Source organism: Lissotriton helveticus, chromosome 9 (genome assembly GCF_964261635.1).
Source record: "Lissotriton helveticus chromosome 9, aLisHel1.1, whole genome shotgun sequence".
NCBI lineage: Eukaryota > Metazoa > Chordata > Amphibia > Caudata > Salamandridae > Lissotriton > Lissotriton helveticus.
This window is the reverse complement of record NC_136070.1, coordinates 1,009,264,657-1,009,275,062: the sequence shown is the minus strand read 5'-3', so window position 1 is coordinate 1,009,275,062 and position 10,406 is coordinate 1,009,264,657. Positions and strand designations below refer to the sequence as shown.

At 42.9% G+C, this 10,406-nt stretch overlaps 1 protein-coding gene across 1 annotated transcript in view; it reads right to left on the bottom strand.

Moving 5' to 3' along the window:
* Positions 1-528: 528 nt before the first annotated feature.
* The window catches only part of GMFG (glia maturation factor gamma), a 58,865-nt gene continuing 48,987 nt past the window's right edge, over positions 529-10,406 (bottom strand). The window contains exons 6-7 of the mRNA XM_078661332.1: positions 7,715-7,788; positions 529-939 (exon numbers count right to left, since the gene is read on the bottom strand). Of these exons, the coding sequence (XP_078517458.1) occupies positions 868-939; positions 7,715-7,788 (146 nt within the window). The 3' untranslated portion in view covers positions 529-867. The remainder of the gene's footprint in view (positions 940-7,714; positions 7,789-10,406) is intronic.

The following is a 10,406-nucleotide window of genomic DNA, read 5'->3' as shown; positions in this document are numbered from 1 at the left end:
ATAAGAAAAGTCAGGGATAATTACATCAATTTTTATGCCAACTACCCTCAGGGTTCATCACTCTATAACTATATGCAACCTATATTATACCCAAATAAAATGTAATCAGTTTTTAAGTAGTCTAATCTTTTTGAAGTGTTGGTGTTGCCAACCTGATGAGGGCGGCAGTCATCACATTTTCTTCACATTCCCACACTTAACGGTTTACTGGGCACACATACGTAATTAAATATATTAAAGTTAGTTACTAATGAAGCTGAATTTTAATTATTTATTATTGTGAAACGGTGGACACAGTCAACTCCTGCCACTGAGAAATTATAGTGGTCTATCATAGCAGATGCATTTTGCACTGAGCTGACTACTTCTAGGAAAAGGGGTGCATATCTTTTTTAATAAGTGAGCTCCAATATGAAATTTACTCTCTATATCATTACATTCTAAGAACCATTTATTCTATTAGTAAGTGCTGTAGACAAAATGCCGTTTGGATATATACACATAAATAAAATGCCATTTAATTTAAAGTTAATGTTATCAAACTTTATTTAAATGTACTTCCCTTTCTTCGTTTCAGCTGTTAACACATTGTGAGTTTTTACTCTGTAAGTATCATCTTGATGTAATAAAAATGTAATAAAGTCTTCCAGCATCAGAACGCTCACATTTTTCAGAAAACAGATTCTGCCTGTTGGGACTGTCCATGTTCCAAGAATGCTGTTGCCCAGGACCAAGACTTAATCACGAGCAAATACAACACAAAATCCAATACATCCAGTTATTTATTAAAGATGGTTTGAAACTACTCTGACTGCAAAACCTCCCAGAGTAATTGATCAGTGCATCTGTAATCTGACTTCCGGTCGTTCAGCGGAAGAAAGACAGCTTCTCCTTCAGCCACGACTCCGTCAGGTCATCGGTATTCCGGATTTCGAACACCTGGGGGAGGAACAGAGAAAGAGGGAATTTCAGAGATGGTTCTCTGTGAACAGTGGAAGGCAGCAAAGAAGCGAAGGGTAGAGGGGCACATTCTAAAGTGATTTAAATAATACGCCATAATCTGTAATTTGAGTATATACAAGGTTCGAAAATGCTAATTTCTGGAAAACAAAGTAAAAGCATTTTTGTGCAAACCACTAAAAGGCACAATTTAGAACAGTCATAGCCTTGAGAAGGAAAGAGGAAGTTACCTCGTGCCAGAAGGCATGAGGTTCAGGAAGAAACAAGACTATTAAAGGCACAGTCGATAGAACCTTTTGGATGATGGGGGAGATAAACAAAGGGGTTCAGTGCAAGCACGATCTTAATGTGGACGCTTAACTGAAGCATTAGCGAGAAGCTTGCCAGAAGGTGGAGAAGCTTGTCAAACACATTTCCCCCACAAATTCTTCTACGCATTATGCTTTAAATTATATAAAATGATAGAAAGGGTGTAGACTGGAGCTCCAAGATGGACCTTCTACCGCTGTTTATTAGACATTGCCCCTGTTTATTCTGGGGAAATAAAAGCCATGAACTCCAAATAAAAATAGTAACGTAACACCAAACACGAAAGCGCCCAAGATAGCTGAGAAGTTTAGAAGCCGTTTTTGGTGAAAATGGTCAACGGAACCCCGAATGGTGATGCTTCAATCTTACTGCAGAAGAAGGCGAAAAGAGTTCTTATGTTTGAAAGTTAAAACAGGCTAGATGCTTCCTGCTGCAGACCAATCTGCTTCACACTGTACATAAAGTTATTCAGCAAAGTTATATTCATAAAAAGAGGTTCAGGAGAAGCAGGAGCACAACATGTAACTGGAGATGGCAACAAAATAACAATGTTTTGAGTATATGAACCCAGTTAATGCATTCAGCATACAGGGTTAGCTTTTTTTGTATAGCATTTAGCAAGGCAGGACTTGAGTAAGGACTGGCATGGTGGAGAACTGTGTATGCCTTTACAGCTGTGTGCTAATTTACATGAAGGCAAAGAGGACAAGCCTACTACTACCTTTATGGTTCGTGTCCGGCATTTTACAGTGTCATTAAGCAGAGGCATTAGTCTATTTTGACAGACCTAGGCTGGTACCCAACCCTTCGATCTTTGTATTCGGAAAAGACGTGAACCAAGTTAAGGATATAATGATGGCTTGGCAAGTGGAGAATAAACTACCACAGAGAACAGTACCATCATGAAGTGTATCCAGGCACCAACACTCTCCAATTTTTAAATAAAATACTTTATTACATGGTTTGTTAATGTATGTTTGTTACATGGTATGGTTAATAAAGCGCCAGGTAGGAAGTTTAGTAAGATACTCCTGAACTGGTGGTCCACAGTGTGGACAGAGGCTCAGGAGGTCTCCAGAAACTCAATGCCTGGAGGCACCAGGATGACACTCTCCCCGATCTACTCAGGGAGGCCACTGCTGAGTAATTTGAGCTCAGTAACTGCCAGTTTCCTCCATTTTGATGTTGTGGGAGGTCTATAAGGTGGTGATAAGAGGAAAGGCTGTGTCATACATTACAGGGAAGAAGGATACTTCCCTGGAACATGAGTTCAGCGACCTAGAGTTGTGCTTTGCCAACTCCACCACAGAGGAGGTCCTTAGACAGCTTGAGCAAATTTGATCTATGCAGACGCTGTTGAACTAGTCTTGCACATAATGGTAACGGCTACTTTCACTGCACAGATTCTACGAATGAGGTAGAAAAAATGAAGAAAATGGTAAACTGGCTGGTGAATCAGGAGCTGGAGGAGTGGATAGTTCCATCTATCACAAACAAGGTGGCACTCCAGTCGTCGCACATTACTACTGGAACCTATATGCTAGACCGCCCCCCAAACAGTGGACCTGGACTTCTCGATACTTAATCACCCCCACTCCCTGGTCTTTCAGTAGCAGACAGTCTAGAACTGGCTCTTCCCATCACCAGGAAGAGATTCACCAGGCAATCTCTGAACTGACCTCAGGCGAAATGCTTAACCCCAATCGATTCCCAAGAGATTTTTTTTTTTTAAATTAATTTGCCTCTCTTCTCAGATCGCACCTCATCTCGGTCTTCAAAGGGACAAGTCAGACAGGCTCCCTTCCCCAAGACTTGTGGAGGTGCAATAAAAGAAGAAAAGCAACCCAGGAATTTAACTCTTATCACCCTATCTCCCTTAAACGCAGAGGTAAAGATCCTGGCCCAGAATCTGGCGACTGAACTATCCAAGGTCATACTTTGGCTTAGCCATGTAGACCAGAACAGTTTCAAGCTATAATTTGCACTAGCTCTTGCGCATGTGCTTAAAGGAGAGGCATACTTCATATATTGCTAGACTTTAAAAAAGCTTTCAATACAGTGCACTTGCCCTTCCTATGTATGTTGCTGCAGAGGACAGCTTTTGGCTCTTATATTCGTAAATTTGTACAGACGCTCTATACAAGCTCATGTGCAAGGGACATAGTGAACGGGGTACTCTCCTCCTCTTTTGACATTTAGCATTACATGTGTCAAGCATGTCTATTTTCCCCCTTTTGTCAAAGTAATGGAGGACCTTAGCCCACTGGACTAGAGGTGATGTCCCACTCTGTGGTTTATCCTGGGAAGACGATCAGGAAGACGGGCTCTCCCTGTACACTGACGACCTCTTGTGCTACTATGTGTCTAGGAGAGACTTGCGCTTCTTCTGCAATGCTTCTCTCCATTCACAGATTTCACAGTTTAAGATGTGGAGGCAGCTCTTTCTGTGTGTTAAACGGTGCTGCTTGGAATCAGTTTCCTCCTTTTCTGTGAAGAAATCCTCAGGAGATAGCCTTTTAAAAGTACCTTAAAACTCATCTATTTGAGCCTTAAGCCGATAGTGCTCCTGCTCCTCTTACCCCTCTGATTTTAGCACCAGGACACTCTTCAGAGTAGTTGTGCACTTTACATATCATACAATTCATTCATTCGTGTTATATGTCCAGCACCCCAGTGCTTACCTGCCTAAAATAGAACAGATTCTGAAGGTCTACGATGAGGCCCCAGGATTGCAAGGGAAATGGGTCCAACAATATAATTTCTAGTGAGGGAAGCGCTCTCTGAGTCTCTCCATTAGAGGTGGGCAGGCCACTGAAAGCTCAATCCAGGCTCGAGCCTGAAGCTTGGCTCTGGCTCAGCTGGGGGTTCTGTTGGTACCTTGGGCGCATACATTGCCACAGTTCCATATGGCTTCTGCCAGCCTTCCTCCCTCAGCCCAGGATCTGGCGTTATGGCCAAAGTTGCAGACTGTGTTGCAGGGGAATCACTTTCGAGTCTCAGCATCGATCAACCTCCTGCGATTCTGGGCAAATCACTTAATCTCCCCATGCCTATAAAGAAAGCATGTGACCTTGTGTAATGGTGCTCATGTTAAGCGCTCCAATACCCTCTTATTGAATTTATGCTATTAAAAAACTGAAAAATGCACTAAGAGGTAAAAACAAAATCTTAACATAAGGGAAGACAAATAGTTACCCGTTTACTGGCTAATATGTACAAAGCAAAACCAGATAACCTGGATGAATCATGGCTTCTCTGCTTAAATGGTGTGGTCTTAGGCAAATATTTTATTTCGCCCAAACATCATTCATCACCTGTGAAAACACTTCAAATGTGATAATTTTGTACAACTGGTAGTCTGAATTCATATATTTGAATGTGTACTTCTCACTGCAGTGCTATTATGTGCCCTATTAATGTCAAAGCTTCCATGTGTTGAAGAAATACATGTTTTATATTATGAAGATACTTTATCATATTTTACATGATGTTGTATGATTTACATAGCAAATATTTCCAGGGCTCGGCTCGTGCACAAACTCTAAGATCCGAGCCAAACTCTTTCCCCTGGCTCTGGCTCGGCTCTTCCTGTTAATTTGCTGGCTCGTCCACCTCTACTCTCCATTGCCTGCCGCTCAAAGTAGTGGGCGGCCATTTAAATACCTAGGGGTGGGTTACGGGACGCCCAGACAGAGCCAATGATTTAAACATTGCCCCACTCATTAGGTGAACTTTGACAGCTGTAGAACTGGTCCACCCTGCCGCTAAACATCACAGGTCACAGCACATTCTTTAAGTTGGCTTCCCTACCGTGGTTTCTGTATATATTGCAGACTTTCCTCTTTTCTTTACAAATGCAATTCATCCAGCATCCATTGTCGCAGCTACATGCGTTCTTGTGGCTGGGGCAGCCACCAAGGGGTTCCCTGATAAAATGGACACAAAACAGGCATGACTGGGCTAGGAGGGCTGGCGCTTGGGATCTCAGACATTCGGGCATACTACTGGGCAGCACACAGTGCTTAATTTATAAATGAATGAGTGCTCATGGCCGAAACTCTACTTCGAAGCACAACAAATACCTAAGCTGCCTATTCTGAAATGCACACCATGCCTCTGTAATTGACACTCTATGCCCCTTTACCTCACCCATTGCCAGTCCCCGTCTTCTATCTTTGTGACGGGTTTCCGCCTTTCTCTTTCCCCTTTAGTTGTTTTCTTCCTTCTTGCTCTCAGAAAATGTCCAATGAGGAAAAATAAGGGTCGTTCCCCAAAAATGAGTGCTCGTGGGTCCGACCAGCAACGACTGACTCAAATTAAGCCCTGGCTTTGTAACTGGTTCCACTTAATGATTATTTAATGATTATTTTTTGGGGGAAATGTCTTATCCAGCAGGAAGACTGCAATTGGACCCGTTAGAACCCAATTTCCCACCCACCCCATTTCCTGCTGTATGGCTCTCCACTGTCCATTGTGCTTCCCTCGGGTACGGCGATGCCTCTGCGTCAACAAAGCCCCAGTCGCTGAAGTTCTCTTCCAAATAAAACCATCTTCTGTGTGGATCTCAGTTGCCCGGGGTCATGCTGGAGGGTTTGCGAGTCTGGAACCTCATATGACTCCCCGAGTTGGGGGACATCGACCCTTATTAAATCTTTCCAACAACTTTCAATCGATTTTTAAATCTCAAAGTACCAATTATCCTAGGTCTGCTGTGCTCTTGGGGCTTACAAAGAGAAGCCGACACAATTGCCTGTATTTAATCCACTCAAATCTAAATTCAAGATCGAAAGCTTGGAAACAAAGGTGTAGCCGTGATAGTCAATGTGCCCAGTATATTTGACAAACAGCAACGGTGATGGGAGGGTGATTAGATTTGCTTCCTGTCTGCCTTAAAATATTGACACCTTGAAGCCACACTCATGCGTGTAATCTGGGAATGTGAGACAATTATAAAGTACAAGGAGAGGATACATGGGTCCCTCGGGGAGGCCATTGGTCAGCGTATTTCACCGGCTCCCAATATAGCTCTGCTGAGCATCAGAGACGAATGGCAAGGATCAATGGTATTAATACTGAGGAAACAGATTAGAGGGTTGGTAGGCCCACAGACTCGGTCATTTTCAGTATACTTCCTATTGGTTAGAGACACCTAGGATGGCCAGCTAAATCTGTGGTATTTCAAAAGTTGTCTATTTCTATTGGGCACAAATGTGCCTTTGTAAAAGAATAAGAATGCGAAGACATCAATAAGGTATTAACTCACAAAGAAGGGGAAGAAACAAATGCATAGAAGAACCCCTTGTGGTCTATTTATGAGACATAGCTTAAGATGTGCAAAACAAGGACCGGCAAGAAGAGAAAATGACTATTTGTTTAGAAAGGTCAATTGTGAACGAAGGGAAAGGAAAAACAAAGTTGGAGCCGAAAACAACACATTTCATTCACTGGCAGGACCCTTTTGGAATTTCTGTGCCCCAAATTAATCAGCACTTTCCAAATTAAAACAGGTTGATAGGATAATACAGTAATTGAAGACTTGGTCATTTCAACTTCCAATGAAGATGGTTTTTGATGGCACAGGAGAGACCAGAAGTGCTAAACAGGAAATTAAACCCAGTGGTCGGAAGGGAATATCCCGAGCTCAATAAAAAGATATATGAAGCCCAGTGGCATTCAGGTCAGGTCAGGTCATGAAGATACAGGCAGTCATCAGAAAGGCAGCCATTTCAAATACGAGTCCCTGTAAGTATGTGCAGCATTCTTTGGGATTTGGGGGCAACGGAGAGGAAACAGCTCTCTCGAGGTAATCATCCTGCCATTTCGTGGTTAAGTTCTGGGGGAAAAAACGAGAGGCTTCCTTAAGGCCCCTCATGGGGAAGGCCCAGTCCAGGAAGATCGAAAAGGTTACAGAAGAAGGGCACGTTTTGCTATTCTTGGAAGTCAAATTTCACATCTCTAGCAACGCCCAGGGTAAAACGCTACTTGGTTCTATCTAGCAAAAAAAAAAAAGAGGTCAAACTAGAACAAAAAAGATAGGAGTGAAAAACTCACTTCTAATTCTAGCTCCGACAAAGAGTTCATATTTGGCAATCCTCTCTCACTACTAAACCGGTCTCAATACCCAAAGGATAAAAGTCACATAAATAGGACCACTTTAATCTTCTCCAGCAGCAGCGCAACACGATTCTGCAGCAACGCAACAGGAGCACTACAACCTCAGTTGTATTAGCATAGTGAATTTAGCCAAATAGAGGGAGAGTAAAATATGGCAAAGAGAGGGGGTGCAGAAAGCGTAGCAGAAAAAGAAAACAGGAGTGAATCGCTGAGAAACAATGAGTGCGAGGACAGTATCTTAGACAAGTGCAAAACAGGAGGGCCACAAATTAATGTAATGGCTAGAGGTTGTGGCGAATCTTGGAAACTGATGAAGTGACCATGGATGTACCTTTGTTAACTCTGCAGTCTGCACCAGCCGGTTCTTGCTGCCAGCATACATCATCTGCTGCTCTGGCTTGCAGCCTAGAGAGGAAAGAAAGTCAAAGTTTATTTATTCTGAAGGTGGAAGCGGTTGGGGAGGGGGATCTGTGAATGTGGCCTATGAGGTCAACTCAAGTAATGAGGGAGCAATTTATAGTGGGTCTAATGGTGAGAACATGTATTTGCTTAAGAAATGAAATAGGTTTTGAATGAAACAGAAGTGTGGCAAGAGGCAAGGGAGACAGGGGTTGATGTATGCCTGTCTAAGACGTGTTTGTCAGAACACATGTATAAACCAGCTGCAGAACCAGGGAGGAGGACACACTGAGGTATACATATGAGACACTGAGAAAAAAAAACAGTGGTGTGTGCAAAACCGGTGTACCCTTAAATGAGGGAATGAGAATAAAAGAGCATGGTATTTATGCATGGTGGAGCAAATGCGGAAAAGGTTTTGCATGCATTGGTATTCGTAAGTGTCATGAGCATAATTTCAGACAACAATTCACAACTTTGGACAGGCAGATCTTTTTATAGAAATGGTATTTATGAGTTAAAGCATTCCTAAGTCTGCACTTAAAAGCTGATGATGCTTTTCTTACCCTGGAATGTCTCATTATTTTAGTGAATGCTAAAATAAACAGAATATCTTGCATGAACAGATTTCCCCATTGGATGTTTTTCTGGCCCATGCAATTCTTTTTGGCAATCGGATTATTTGCTTGAGCAGGCCTTGATCGTTCATACTATGGTCACTGGTCGCTTATCTATTGTAATCATACTGCAGTTTCATGGCTGAACTCTTGGTAAGGGAAACAGACTTACATACATTTAGTAAACTCTCCAACATCTTTCTTAGTTATATGTAGTTCCCTCACCCGCTAAGCAACTTGATTTACGATGTAAAGTCATTTAGGAAGTTGTTACAAACAGGGAAACAAAGCTGTGCGTCGGTGGCAGTGGATGGCAATCTACATCAAATATAATGAAGATTAAAAGACAAACAATCTGGTTTCCTTTTTAAGTCTCAGTTACAGGCAGCTTTAGCTGTCTGTTGGCAAGACCTATTGTTTCCAGTCGACATTGTTTAGGTATGGGCTTTGGATCAGTCCTTTGATCATGGTTGGATAGCTTGTTTGTCTGCTTCCCTTCCCTGCTACAGATTCGATGGCTTTCCTCCCTATTCTTGTGTTTGCCCACCTGGTCCTTTCCAGGAGCATTTCGGCTTCGCATGAGTTTGATTGGATTATGTAGCTTTACACAGCTGACTTCAGGCCCCTTTTGTTTGTAGTCCATTGGAAGGACTATTTCCTCAACTTCCTCTCCCTTTTTTTCACCACTATTTGATTGTTGAACTTTTAAAAACGTTTTTTGGGCATTCACTGCACTATCTTACCATTCCAAGATGGCAACCTGCATGTGTGCATGTAAAGCCAACAGCTTTCATGGCTGAGACCAATTGATTTTACAGATGCTTGTTTAAGGGGTCGTGGATATTTGAAAGGAAAACGTGAACGGAGGAGGAGATCCGAGGTATAAAGTTACAAGGAAGTTCTGTTGTTGGCTCTTTTGGTGCAAGGCTTCTGTGGATAACACTTTCATATCTGTTTTGTGAGGGGGGTGGCTCCATTGCTGCAAAGATAACTATGGGTTTGCCCTTCACAGCCACCCGTATTTTTAAGACATGAAGAGGGATAGAGGAGATCTAATGAAGCTTCTAATTAGACAGAAACAGCAATAATAAACAAAATGGAAATCAACAATGTATCTTAATATCCACTAATGGATTCAGGGTGGACACAAATGGGGTGTGGGTGGTTGAAGTGAACCATAATAGTAGGATATATTTCATAAGATAACATAACTGTGTGTGACATAACATCGTGGTCTCTTCAAATACATTTAGCAATGGGAGCAGCAAGATAGTTAAATTGAGGGAATGCTTTCATGGCAATGTTTGTGCAGTTCTGATTTTTTTTTTTCGAAGAGAATTTTATATAGCGCGAACTAGACCCGAGACATCGGGTATCAGAGCGCTTTACATGAGCAGCAGTTTCGTTACAGCAGGACACATTACTTTTTATTAAACACGGGGAGATGAAGTGATTTGTCCAGAATCACAGGATTTTGACGGTCGTTGCCAAGACTCGAACCCGGTTTCCCAGCTTCAAGGTCGACCGCTCTAGCCGTAAGGCTACATCCTCTCCCCAAAGTTGAATTCATAGTGCACCGCCTGTGGATATACAGACAGAGGACAATGGGGCAGAGGAGGGAACTGAGAGAATGGGTGGAGTTTAGATTTTCTGTTGGGTCCACAGGAAGTTTTCTGTGACCTAATGAGAACCTTCGGTCTCGCCTAGGCCGCTCCCATGTGCGGCATAGCAGGGCCTTGAGCCATCGCTCTGCTAATTTTCAAGCACACACTCGTGCTTGTGACGGCATCCACCTTGCGGGAACCAGCAGCGGCGTGCCACAAGCACGAGTGCAGTGCTTGAAAATGAGCAGACTGCGCGCGCACCACTCCCGGGCTCACCTCCTGCCCCCCCCCCCCCTTTCGCTCACAGGCGCACCACTCCCAGGCTTTGTATTTTCAGCCAACACTTCCCAGAACAGTACTTTGTTTCCTGCTAGTTCCTGCTTTCTCTTCCGCATCCATGCTT